This window comes from Gossypium arboreum, chromosome 4, assembly GCF_025698485.1.
Source record: "Gossypium arboreum isolate Shixiya-1 chromosome 4, ASM2569848v2, whole genome shotgun sequence".
Lineage (NCBI taxonomy): Eukaryota > Viridiplantae > Streptophyta > Magnoliopsida > Malvales > Malvaceae > Gossypium > Gossypium arboreum.
Window position 1 is genome coordinate 38,016,824 of NC_069073.1, and position 13,803 is coordinate 38,030,626.

At 35.8% G+C, this 13,803-nt stretch overlaps 1 protein-coding gene across 2 annotated transcripts; it reads left to right on the forward strand.

Annotated features, from left to right (window-relative positions):
* Positions 1–9,962: 9,962 nt before the first annotated feature.
* LOC108458667 (IQ domain-containing protein IQM6-like) lies at positions 9,963–13,559 on the forward strand. Of its 2 annotated transcripts, none has more exons than XM_053027193.1 (9): positions 9,963–10,102; positions 10,892–11,414; positions 11,490–11,604; positions 11,685–11,750; positions 11,844–11,932; positions 12,024–12,111; positions 12,322–12,561; positions 12,636–12,737; positions 12,827–13,559. In XM_053027193.1, the coding sequence occupies exons 2-9, from the start codon at positions 11,107–11,109 to the stop codon at positions 13,517–13,519; spliced, it is 1,701 nt and encodes a 566-aa protein (XP_052883153.1). In that variant the 5' UTR covers positions 9,963–10,102; positions 10,892–11,106; the 3' UTR covers positions 13,520–13,559. The 2 variants fall into 2 exon arrangements, with proteins under 2 accessions (XP_052883153.1, XP_017613563.1); XM_017758074.2 differs by having other exon boundaries at positions 9,965–10,102; positions 11,042–11,414.
* The last annotated feature ends 244 nt before the right edge of the window (positions 13,560–13,803 follow it).

A 13,803-nucleotide genomic window follows, 5' to 3' on the forward strand; every position in this document is an offset into this window, starting at 1 on the left:
GCTGATTCACTATTTAATACCATTCCTACAAATTTTGGTGATTTTTCACATTCACGTTACTGCAGCTGGCAGCATCTGTTTTAAGGTAGGTCTTACCTATTTTGTAGTCTCCATGAACCAACTAGTCTTGCCTTACATAGGTCCACATATGATCATTTTAACCATGCCAATGGCTGATCATGTGACCAACATTCCCATTTCCAATTCATAGTCACATCATGACACCATATATATATATATACAAACCGCAAATAGTTTAAGTTGATACTTCACTATTACGAGCCATTTTCGCATGGCCGCATACATATACATCATAACATATTTAAACCAACAAGGGTAGTCCTATACATGCCATTTCAAGTTCAACCAAGAATTTATACCAAAATGGGGGCTTGATAGTGTGGATGACTTGACTTCAACGATCCCGAATCCGATTGCTATCGAGCGAAATCTAGAAAACCGAGAGCCAAAGTAGCGGAGTAAGCATTTTTATGCTTAGTAAGTCTCAAGGAATATAATCAACTCTAATTACAGCAATACATTCACATAGTTAAATGCATCATTTCATTAATGCACATTCACATAATCATACTTACTTCACCATCCCAACTCTTATGTTCATACACAAATAACGGCTTCATTAAGGCCGATAACTCGTTCCATCATAGGAGCGGATATTCACACGCTCTTACTCCTAGCGCAAAGCACACACCGCACTTACCTTGTCATTGGGAAATTTCACAAGTGCATTAGCTGAAATTTTCCAGCAAGCTTATAATTTTCAAATCACATACCTTGAGTTTAACCGGATGTCGCTACTCGATCAATCGCCTTGGGACATAGCCGGTTATGGTAACCCGCACCAAGGCCTACGGACTTAACCCGGATATCACGATTTGCACAAATGCCTTCGGGTCTTAGCCCGGATATCACGATTTGCACAAATGCCTTCGGGTCTTAGCCCGGATAGAATGACTCGCACGAATGCCTTCGGGTCTTAGCCCGGATGTAGCCACTAGCACAATTGCCTTCGGGTCTTAACCCGGTTATAATTTCCAGCATAATTGTCTTCGGGCTTAGCCGGATATCATTCAATTTCTCATGCACACATACATCAATAATCATTGGACATACATATTTATTTTCGTTACTAAGGCTCAAACACAATTATAATCACTAACATAATCGCCTTCGGGACTTAGCCCGGGTATCATTCGAATACTCATACACACATAAATCAATAATCAATACATCCATATTTCATTCCACATAATTCAAGTAAGGTCACTTCTTGAGGACTTACCTCGGATGTTGTCGAACGGCTTTTACGGCTATTCGATTACTTTTTCCTTCCCCTTGTCCAATTGTGGCCCTCTTAGCTCTTGAGCTAATTCAAACAAATTCAATTTATCAAAACCTCATTGTGCTAGCTTATGGCCGAATATGACAAGGAATTTAAATGGTCATATGGCCACCCTTTAGCTTGAATACACAATGGTCATGCACATTTTATACTACATCAAGCAATTCAATACAATTTATTCGAGCATCAAGGAAAAGCTAAGGCCTTCAATAGGCTACCCAAGGCGAATATACTTGTCCATGTTGAGGCCAATTATGCACTTAATACCACACAAAAACAGCATGCATTTTACTAGTTAATGCTTTGCAAATTGTAGCTCAAAACTTACAATATAGCATCAAGCACTCATATGTGTGCTAGGCGAATGTGCTTACAATTTCACAATTATTCTTCAACATCTTCTTCTTTAAACAAACTTATTCATCACTTCCTTCATAACCAAAACATCATGTGCAAACATATATATACATATATGAGCATGGCCGAATTTCAAGGTGTCCATAGCCATCCAAAACACAAATTTTAACTAACATGCAAGAAGCATGAACCATGCTCATGAATGCATCATGGCCGAATATGACAATCATGCTCCTTTTCAACTTCAATCATGATAAAACAAAAGAAAGCTCAAAATCTTACTCAAGAGTAGACAATCCATCATTGCATGCATCATCATCAAGCTTCACACTTAGCATGCAATGGCTTTATCACCATAACAACTTTGGCCAAATACCATTTCCATGGCTTAACAAAGATTTGAGCCATGGCTAACATGCACATCAAGTTAGCAACCAAAACATGCATGAAACTCCTAACACAACCTCATACATACCTTAATCTTGATGCAAACTTAGCCAAATCTCCTTCTAGATCTTTTCCAAACCAAGCATGAAGCAAAAATCCTCCTTCTTCCTTAGTTTTGGCTCAAAGAAAGGATGAACAAAATTTTTTCTTTCCTTCTCTACAACTCACGGCAATGGGGAATTACCACACTCACACACATTTTTTTTCATTTTTTATCACCCATACACCTTTGTTTATTATTTCACCCTAATGCACCAACAAAACATGTTTCATGACATGTTTAGCCCATCCTCCTTGTCATGGCGGCCACCACCTATAAAGGGGGAATTTGACATGCAAGTCCATTATTTTGCATGCATGCTTTAATTAGTCATCACACATTTCCCTATCATACTTTCAAAGTTCATTACTAAGTCCTTTCTTGTGGAATTCACCCTTATAACACTAAATCAATCATCATAAAATGTCATACATGAGCACACACATATTATAGGCATCAAAATAAATTTTTAATTATTTTTATGCCTCGGTTTTGTGGTCCCGAGACCACCTTCCGACTAGGGTCAATTTTGGGCTGTCACAAAGGATGTCAAAAATACAAAGAACATTAAAAACGGTGCTAGGATTAACTTACTATCAAGCTTGAAAGTTGAAGAAACCCTAGCTATGATACCTTTGAATTTTTGGCAGCAACTGAGAAAGATGAGCTGATTTTTAGCTCTTTTTCCCTTTTTAATTCATTTAATATCCAAATGACGAAAATACCTTTACTCACTAAACTTACAAAAATTTCCATAGATGTCCATATTTTTCCAAAAATTTAGAAATTGAGAAAATTTCTCTTTGGTACCTTTTAATTCATATTTCAAAACAATTTCTCACAAATTGCACTAAAACACAGGTTTTGCATCTTATTCAATTTAGCCCTTATTTTGTAATTGGACACTTTATTCTTAAAATTTCCTCATGAAACTTTACCACATGCATAATCTTATATTCTAAATCTCATAATGATCAAAATCTAAATATTTTAATGTCAGATTTATGGTCTCAAAACTATTATTTTGACTAGACCATATTTCAGGATGTTACACTAGGGGCAAAATGGTCATTTTGCCAAAAATGTGAATTTTTTATTGTCTAAATTTATTTAGTGATTAAATGAGTGAATTTTTATTATGTTAGATCAAGAAATACAAAAACCGGACTTGGACTGGGGAAAGGCCAAGCTTGTAGATTAAGTCGATTAGTTGCTTACCTTTTGTAAGCCAGGGTCAGTTGTACGTAAATATTGCTAATTCAATATTATCATGTATTGTAAAATTAGTGTGGTATGAATTGTTGATTTGCGTTGAATGAGAATTTGTATAATGAAGACTTTCGGTTGAACATTAGGAATAGATTTGGATATTCATGCCATGACTTTGGGTGATATGTATGCTAGTGTAAAGCATGTCTGGGACATGCATCGGCCACATATTGAGAGCTAGTGTAAGACATGTCTGGGACATGCATCGGCCTCGAGATATACAAGCTAGTGTAAGACCTGTCTAGGATATGGGGTCAGCTTGTTGTGTGTCAATGTAAGACCTGTCTGGGACATGTTATCGACACCAATAGATGAGAGCCAGTGTAAGACCCATCTGGGACACGACATCAGTCTTGATATATAAAAGTCAGTGTAAGACCTATCTGAGACATGGCATCGACTTTGATGTGCTAGCCAATGTACGACTATGTCTGGGACATGGCGTCGGCATCTTATCCTATGTTTGGGGCTAATGAATATCCTATAGTATTCCAAATGGTTCAATGGAAGATTTACGATTTATATCGAAATGAGAGAACTTATGACTATGTGGTGAGTGGTACAGGTACCTAAATGAGAATTTCAAAATACGAGCTTCATTTACGTTGTATGTTTAGTACGGAAGGAAAACGAGTAAGTTATGCTTATGACCATCTGTGTATTTTACATGAAGTATGAAATGTGAATTCAATTAACATTGTATGCTTGGTGAGAGATGAATATGAACAATTAATATTTACGAATCCTCACTTTCATGTGCAAATTAAGTTATGTTAGGATTATGATCCCTTATGGTAGCTTGTAGCTATTTCATTATTTACATGCGACTTACTAAGCTTTATGCTTACCCATTTTCCTTTCCATTTCCTTGTAGTATCGCCAAATTAGCCCATGGATCAGATACCATCAGAGGGCTTGTTCACACTATCATTTGAAGCACTTGGTATAGTTAGTTCTTTTATTTTGATTATGGCATGTATAGGACTTTGTCTTCTGAGTTTTGTGTCTTTATGATTTGGTCAAATAGGTTGGCTTGGGATGAAACCCTTTATTTTGTATAAGGCCACAAATAATGGCTAACATTTATCTATGATATGCAATTGATGATGTTTCATGGATGGGCAAATTGCATGAAAGAACAAGTACTTGTTGGATTGTTAAAGTGTAATAAGGTTGTTTCTAGATATCTTGTTGTGGTTGAATTGGCTTTGTATTGCTTTTTAGATTGGTGGTATGGGTTACTTTGTAGGTTGGTATGAGTAAGGGTGGCAAAAAAACATGGTAGATAGCCTTATTTTTGTCCACACGGGTAGACACAAGAGCATGTGTCTAGGCCGTGTGCGACACATGGTACGCCCCATGAGCGTGTTGTCCGGTTGTGTGTCCCCTGCACCTTGAATTTGCAAGTCAGTATGCATGGTAGTAAAAACACAGGCAGGGACATGGTTGTATGTCTCAGCCGTGTGGAGAACACAGCCCCTGGCCATGGGCGTGTTCCTCAGACGTGTGCCCCTAATTGGTTGCTGACGTTAGAAACAGAATGTCAAGGTTTTTACACACGGGCTGCACCACGGGCGTGTCATGGCCATGTGAGGGACACAGGCTATAGACATGGGCATCTGCCCAGCTGTGTGAAAATCCCTATAGGTTCGAATTTGGAATTAAATTCACATGGGTTTGGGACACGAGCATGTCCCTTTGTGCTTAGGCCATGTGAACCACATGGGCCTTCAGCAAGGTCATGTCAAAATGGCCACACGGGCGTGTCGCCTTTCCACACGGGAGTGTGCCCCTGTTTCAAGTGACATTTTTTAAAGTTTTCAAAAGTGTTCAGATTACTCCCAGATCGTTTCCGAAGTGTGATTTGGGCTTTGTAGGCTCATATTAAGAAATTCTAGATTAAGAGTGAAAAGTTTTAAATTTTATCTAGTTTTTATAACTAGGAAATGATTGTATGCAAGCGTTTAAGTCAGGTAATGCCTCGTGCCTAGTCCCGGCCTCAGACTTGGGTAAGGGGTGTTACAATTTAGGCAAAGCTAGATATAGTTGGCACATCGCAGGACAAATCATGTTTTATTTCATTAATTTACTAATAAACTAAACTAAGCGGTCATCATCAAAATCATCCACAAAGTCATGCTAAAATTTGGTTTATTTACTATTTTTTATGCTTTAGATAATTACTATTTAGGTCCCCAAAACTTTTACTAATTAAAACTTTATAGCGATTAGACTTTTACAATTTAGTCCCTGAGCCTTAATTAATCACTTTTTGGCTAGATTACTTAACCAAACTTCAAATATATTTTTATATTAACTGTATAAATATTTCTATTTTACATTTACAGACTCGGTTACGGAAATGAGGTCTTGAAATCGCACTTTTTGACACCACTGAGAATAGGGTCATTACACGACCCTTCTTACCATAACCAAATGTGAGTCAGCCAACATAATGTTCTTTTAAATAAAGCAAGTATGATTGCTTACTTTTCATGCTACAAAAGTAACTATTATCAAAATATGAAAAATCATTTACTGTAGTCTTCAAAGATTGATGTGCTACCAGTAAGCGGTTTGGATCTTTCTTCTTCCAAACAAAGTTTTTCTTCTTCACATGAGATGTGCCAAGTGAAATGGGAACTACGACATGCACTACACTCTTCCATCTCAAATCACATAACATTTTGAAACATCATGGCCTAATATGACTAGGTACACCACAGTAATGGCATATGACTTTCTGTTTAGAGTTTACCATCTTCTTAAAATGGATCAACATAGGCTTTTTAGAGCATTCACCTTGATTATCTTGACTTGTTGCTTTTACAAACATTGTTTAACTTTTCATGATTGATTTCCTTTCTTCATATAGCTAAGTCCTCCTTTTGTTGGATATCTCCTGCCATCAGCAAGTAGCTCATCTAGTTTATAATTATTGGTATTAAACTTCTTAAGAATCAACATGGTTGCATATAGTTTCTTTTAGGTTTTCTCCAAGTTGATTTTCTCTTCAACAAGCAAAGATTCTTTAGCCTCAACTTGTTTAATTAGCTTAGTATTTTCTTCCTTCAAATGGGTGTTTACTTGTAACATTTTAGTTTTCACATTGCATAATTAATCTCATTTCTCAAGCATGGTCTTATAGGTCTAGAAAAACTCTTCTTCCAAATCCCCTTCAAACTCTTCATCAGTGTCAACATCAAATACTATAGGACACATTTTTAGGAGAGAGAAAGGAAAATAAATCCTACAAGGCGTGTTTTAGTACACACCCTGTAGGACGCATTTTCCTTTCTCTCTCCAAAAACAACATATATTGGTTAATTAAAAAAACAACATAGATGATCAAATATAATTTTTTTAGCATATATGGGTAAATTAGCACTTTTCTATGTTTAATGGAATTAGGGAGAAGTGTACTGAAAGAAACTCTTTTATATATTTATAACTGAAAATGAATAAAGCTCAAATTGTAAATGTTGAAAGCCAAAACAACTTTTTTTTTTTGAAGAAAACTCATTTATTTTCAAACTCATTGGTTCTAAGCTTTTTTTAACCCATAAATGTCAATCAAACCTTGAAATTTGAATGAATATTTTGTTGGGTTTTTTGTCTAAGAAAGAAATGATTGACAGATAAAAAATTTAGCAATCAAAACTAACTTCTTGTTTTTTTTCATTCAAGTTCATTTTTTACATACAAAGTATACACTTAAATAGGAAAATTTTACCAACTGCAGCTTGACAAGTTGGCATGTCTAGATACATGGGATCACTTATTGGTTGATTTCTGTCTTTTCAGCACCATTTACATTAACCTATCAAATTAAAGACAAATAAAATAATTTAACAACTTTACAAACAAGTTGACAACGTGTTAGCTTGTAACAAAAGCTTTGGAGTTGTTAGCGGTTAGACTATCTGCCATTTTGTTTTACACTCAGACTGTTCGTGACATTGGCTTGTTCACCACATTTGGATTGTTCGCCACATTTGGACTGTCCGCCACATTGGCTTGCACTGGGATTGTTCACCACTTTGACTTGTACTTTGGATTGTTCGTCACTTTGGCTTGTCTGCCACTACTGCATGGTTGTCCAACTATAAACAGTTCTCCTTGGCCTCCATGTTGTTGACTCTAATTATATCTTTCAAGCGTTCGAACCTATCCTTTCCAAGAGGGTTGGTTGACAACTATTTCTTCAAAATTTGCAAGCTCCAACACTTCTAAGTCACATTGGTGATAAGCTTCAATAATAGGTTTGGTGCCTTTAATAGGAAGGCCATCAAGGCCTTCATCTTCAACTTTAGTCATATTCTTAACCAAGTTTATCTGATTAATATGTGATTTATCCATTGAACTGGTATAGGCTCTCAAGACCACAAAATTCCAATCCAGCATAAAACTTCTATTCTTCATTGAGACTGTAACAACTTCCTGTCCCAACAAGTATAATATAGTGCAACAAATATCTTTAAATACAAAACTATAATTTCCTCAAGTAGTTGACCAATGCTTAAGAGATTATGATATATTTCAAGCACTAAAAGAACATCTGAAATTACTTTAGTACCTAATGGCATATTGATAAGTACATCACCTTTGCCTTTGGCTTGTATGAGTTCACCATTTCCAATCTTCACTTTTGAAATACAACTTCTATCAATGTTTTTTGAAAATGCTTTCATCTAAGGTCATAAGGTTGGTGCATCCACTATATATCAACCAACCCTTTGCGACTCTGCTTTTTTATGTAGAACAAGAGGCAGTTAGCAGATCCTCCTCTTGAGCTTGTCTTTCATCAATAGCCTGAGCTTGAGTATGGTTTTGCCACTGTTGCTATTGTTGCCCCTTATCCTTGCATACCTTCTCTATATGGCTAAATTATTTACAACTTCTGCACTAAATGTCTGGTCTAAACCAACAATACCTTTTCAAATTAGTGATCCTTTTGCAGCGAGGGCATGGTATATTTTTCTCATTGCTACCATCTCTCCAACTCTTCTCTGTCTTGTCTGACCAAATTTCTTTCCTCTGTTATTTAAGGAGCTCAATCCTTCCTTATTTTTTACTTTAAAAGCTCCTTCAACGTGCTCATCCTTCCTTGCAGCTCTCTTCTACTCTTGAGCGTACATGCATTTATCATCTTTGATAGAGAGATTGCTGATAGGTCTCTTGAATCTTCAAGAGAGGGTATTTTATACTCGTACCTCTCAAGAAGTGTAGTAATCACCTTCTCGACTACCCTACTATTAGGAAACTAATCTCCAAGCAATCTTATGTTGTTTACAATGGCCATGATTCTATCAGAATACTATTTGACAGTTTCAGACTCCGTCATTTTTAGGTTCTCAAAATCCCTCCTCAAATTGATAATTTGTTGCTGCCTTGTCTTGTTTGTACCATGAAACTCTTCCTTCGACTTATCCCAAGCATGCTTTGGAGTCTCACAGGCTATGATTCTGGTGAAAGTTACATCAGAAACACCATTTTGAAGACAGGACATTGCCTTGAATTTTTTAGCACGATCATCACTATGCTATCTGATCTATGTTATTGTTTGATTGACTCTCAATGATGGTGGATTTACATCCGCATTCACAACCTCCCATAAGTCATAAGCTTGTAGATAGGTCTTTATTTTGACTACCCAAATATGGTAGTTTTTACCATTAAAAACTAGTGGTGTAGAAGGTCTAAAACTAGCTGAAGACATTTTTACAAAACAACAAAGAAACAAAGGTTGTTCTTTCTTTCTTAACATATCAAAGGCCCTCAAAGATGGCTAGCTCTAAATATCAATTGTTGGGTTTTTTCTTCTAAGAAAGAAAAGATGGACAGATAAAAAATTTAGCAATCAAAATTGAATTGTTTTTTTTCATTCCAGTTCATTTTTTACGTACAAAGTATACACGTAAATAGGAAAATTTTACCAACTACAACTTGACAAGTTGGCATGTCTAGGTACATGGGATCACTTATTGGTTGATTTCTGTCTTTTCAGCACCATTTACATTAACCTATCAAATTAAAGTCAAATAAAATAATCTAACTTCACAAACAAGTTGACAACTTGTTAACTTGTTAGCTTGTAACAAAAGCTTTGAGATAGGTAGTAATTAGATTGTTCGTCATCCTGTCTTACACTCAGACTGTTCACCACATTGGCTTGCATTGGGATTGACTGTTCGTCACTTTGGCTTGTACTTTGGATTGTCCACCACTTTAGCTCACACTCTTGACTTGTTTGTCACTATTGCATAATTGGCTAACTTATAACATATTTGATCATTAATAAGATTTAATTACAATTTTCTTTCTAACATTTCCATCCCATTTACTTTATCTACAATTCTTGTTAGAATAACATAAGGTATCCATACATACAATAATATTGTTATTATTGTTTCTATTATGTTGATATTTTAAGGAAAAAAAGTCTCTTTACAATAAAGGCAATGGCCTCCCTTCTTAAATGACTAGCATCTCCACATTCTTCGCTTTCTCTCAGGTTTGGTACCTAACCTAGAGTCCTCATTTTTTGGCCAAAGTTTTTTATTTCTTTTCGTTTTCTTCTACACTTTTCCTTCAACTCATTTATTGTCTCTTCTTTTGGTATTGAGGTAATTCTTTTTTCTCTATTTTTTTTTTGTTTTTGAGTTATATGCTAAGTATTTTTTATTTGATATGTTAATGCATAAGAGATTTTTTTTAATCTAAATTTTGTTATTTATTGTTTCATTAATTCAAGAAAGTTAAAGGATCATTTGTTTTGAGTTTTCTTTATGCATTAAATGCAATAGTGGGAAGAAGGATTTTTTGCCTTATCAATTTTTGTCATGTTTTTTATTTGATCTATTTAACAATATTATAAATTTTGTCACGTTTCATTGAAACCTAACTCAATTGATTATTGTGAACATAAACTTCTTCATCATGTGGCTTTCTCTCTCTCTTTCCTTATTTTTCTGGCTTTTTTGCTTATTCAAAAAAGAAATGGAACATTAGAATATAAGTGAGGGAATAGGGATGGTGATATTCAAAGCATTCTACTATATTTCGTTCATGTTTTCTTACAACATGGGATTTACTTCCTTCAAGAAAAGTCTATTCTGATTCAAATAATTGATGAGGTAAATGCATTTTGCATTTTGGTTATTTTCTTGCAACATCGAACCAGGCATTCTTTGCAAGTATATATTGACATGGTTTACTTGGAAGAAATTTAAATGGACAAACAAAGGATAATGGATGAATGAATGAATATGGAATGCCAAAAAGGTCAAGAGTTTCAAGCTAATTTGAATTGTTAGAATCCTTCACTGGTGATAGCACTTACTGGGGTAGCCCGTTGAGAAATAGTTTCTCGACATGGTATCTGATCATTTCGATTCTTTTGTTTATATTTTCAGGTCTCAAGATCACATATATCTTGTTGGTTGAGACCTTTATCTATGAAGATAACTTTGATAGCATGTGAATGATTTTTTCATCCTCTTAGTAATTTTGATGACCTCGGCTGTTGTTTTCAAAATTTTCATTTAAAATCCATTAATTTCAAGGATGAAGCTGTGAAGAAAGTGTTGCCATCAGCTGTTTTCAATGGTTGTCTTTTAGAGAAAATGTAATGGAGTCGTATGGTTATAACCATACTCCTGACACCGATAAGGAAAGTAAGGTGTTTGCTTTACCCGAGAGCTGTAAGAATGTGAATGACAATAACATATTGCAAACATCAAATAGCTTGTCAGAGAATGTGAATGACAATAACGTATTGCAAACATCAAATAGCCGGTCTGAGAAAGAGTCCCATTCAGACTTCTCAGAGCTAAGAAGGCAGCAATATCAGGCAGCATTGAAGTTGCAAAAGGTGTACAGAAGTTTCCGAACTAGGAGGCAGCTAGCAGATTGTGCAGTTGTTGCTGAGCAACAATGGTTGGTATCTATCCATCATTGTGATTATCAAACATTTCTTTCTTCGTATTTTAATTTCTATAAACCATTTTGTAGGTGGAAGCTATTAGATTTTGTGGAACTCAAACGAAGCTCTATATCTTTCTTTGAGATAGAAAAACCAGAATCTGCCGTTTCACGATGGTTTAGGGCGAGAAAAAGAGCTGCTAAGGTAAGTCATGAACAAGGTGATGTAAGCTTTTAAATGCATTTGGCTGCAATGTTGGTTACGAAAGTTATCTTCTTATGCAGGTCGGAAAAGGCATATCTAAGGATGAAAAGGCTCGAAAGCTTGCTTTGCAACACTGGCTTGAGGCGGTAGTTACCCTTCTAAGAAGCAAAAAGTCGTAGTAAACTATCAGTCTTCAATTCTAGCTCTTACTGATCATGTTTCTTAATGCTTGCTAATAGATTGATCCTAGGCATCGTTATGGCCATAATCTTCAATTTTATTATGCCAAATGGCTTCACTGTGAAAGTAAACAACCCTTCTTTTATTGGTAAGATTTCATTTAATAAGTAACAATAATCAAGGAAGGATTTTTGCTTCTTACCAACTTATGAAGCAATCTGTCAACTTTGAACATGTAGGCTTGACATAGGAGAAGGTAAAGAAGTCCATGTTGAAAATTGCCCTCGGTCAAAGCTTCAACATCAATGCATCAAGTATCTTGGGCCAGTGAGCTTAATCTCCATTTTCAAAATTTTAGATATGTTGTTTTTCTAAGTATGTAGGATGTAGCTATGGCTTTTTCCCTTATTTTGGACGTAATAATATAAAAATCCCAATCAAGTATAGGATATAATTCAATTTCATATGCAAATTATCAAGTTTATTTGGAAGATAGTTACCGAAATATACTTCTTGTTTTTTGTTTCCTATTAACAGACTGAAAGGGAGAATTTTGAAGTAGTGATAAGGAGTGAAAAGTTGGTGTACAAGATGAGTGAGATACTTCTTGATACCACAGGAGGACCCGAAGATGTGAAGTGGATTTTTGTTCTCAGTGTTTCTAAGAAATTGTATGTTGGACTGAAAAAAAAGGGCACTTTTCAGCATTCAAGTTTTCTGGCCGGTGGAGCAACATTGTCTGCTGGAAGATTGGTTGTGGAAAACGGTGTCGTGAAGGTCAGTTATACTTTGTTATTTTCAAATTTGTACAAGACTTTTGATGCACTGAAATGATTGTTTCAACTTTATAGGCGATTTGGCCCCATAGTGGACACTACCTCCCAACAGAAGAGAATTTTCAGGAGTTCATATCATTTCTTCGGGAGCACAACGTTGACCTCACAAATGTGAAGGTAAAGAAAACCAATTCTACATTAATTGTTATTTCAACATGGTTGTTTGGGGGTTGGGATTATGTACTTCTTTCTAATGGTGTTTACAGAAAAGCCCTTATGAAGAGGAAGAAACAAATAGCAAAAAGAATAATAGCGTTCGAAGTAATGAGGCAACAGTAGGAGGGTCACAACAACAAACTGAGGCAACAAATAATGAAAGTTCAGGTCAAGAGAACAGTGGTACAAGAAAGGAAGACCCTACAGACACTGCCCCAAATGTTGCTAACAAATTAACGTTGAGATTGTCTCGAGTATTTTTGTCAAAACTAAGTAAACTTCGCATACAGAAAATACATGATGTGATCGGCATGATCAAGACAAAAACGTCATCACCAAGTAGCCGCCTTGAGCATCAAGCATTATCACCAAGTACAGAAGATGGGTATGAAACAGCAGAAGAAATTTTACCTGAGGAAGAGTTTCTATGCACTAAGATCAATTTGTTTGGTGAAGAGGATGATGAGGAAGATCGTAAACCTATTCCAAAGGAAAAAATAATGAAAAGGATAGACTCTCACAAAGGCTTGAAATCATATCAACTAGCTCAACAATTATCCTCCAAGTGGTCCACAGGGGCTGGGCCACGAATTAGCTGCATGAGGGATTATCCTTCTGAGCTTCAGTTCCGGGTTTTAGAGCAAGCATACTTGACTCCGAGATCAAGAAATGTGAATGCCTCTCCTCGGACAACCTCACGTTTTAGCCCACCAGTTTTGACTTCAACTTCATTATGTAAATAAAACATGTTCATCGAAAAGTCCGCTTGGACCTAGAACAAATGATAGTAACAAAAGAAACAACAGCCTAAGCGATTTTCAAATGAAACTCAGTCTCATATGTTATCGTTAGAGATACATGATTCTTTTCTTTTGTTTTCATACATTCATTTTTCTCTTTCACATCACACCACCCAACCTTCCCTTCTTAAACCAACATGTTTTAATGACATTATTATCATGGCATTCACTATCCTTCCTGCTACTTTCAACAGCTCAAAACAGCTTAGATTTTAACCAAAAAAAAA

Bases quoted from the DNA above. Each gene is read 5' to 3' on its own strand.
- LOC108458667 (XM_053027193.1), top strand. From the start codon at position 11,107: ATGGAGTCGTATGGTTATAACCATACTCCTGACACCGATAAGGAAAGT. The intron at 11,415-11,489 runs GTTGGTATCTAT...ACCATTTTGTAG, and splicing joins GTTGTTGCTGAGCAACAATG to GTGGAAGCTATTAGATTTTG. The intron at 12,738-12,826 runs GTAAAGAAAACC...TGGTGTTTACAG, and splicing joins TTGACCTCACAAATGTGAAG to AAAAGCCCTTATGAAGAGGA.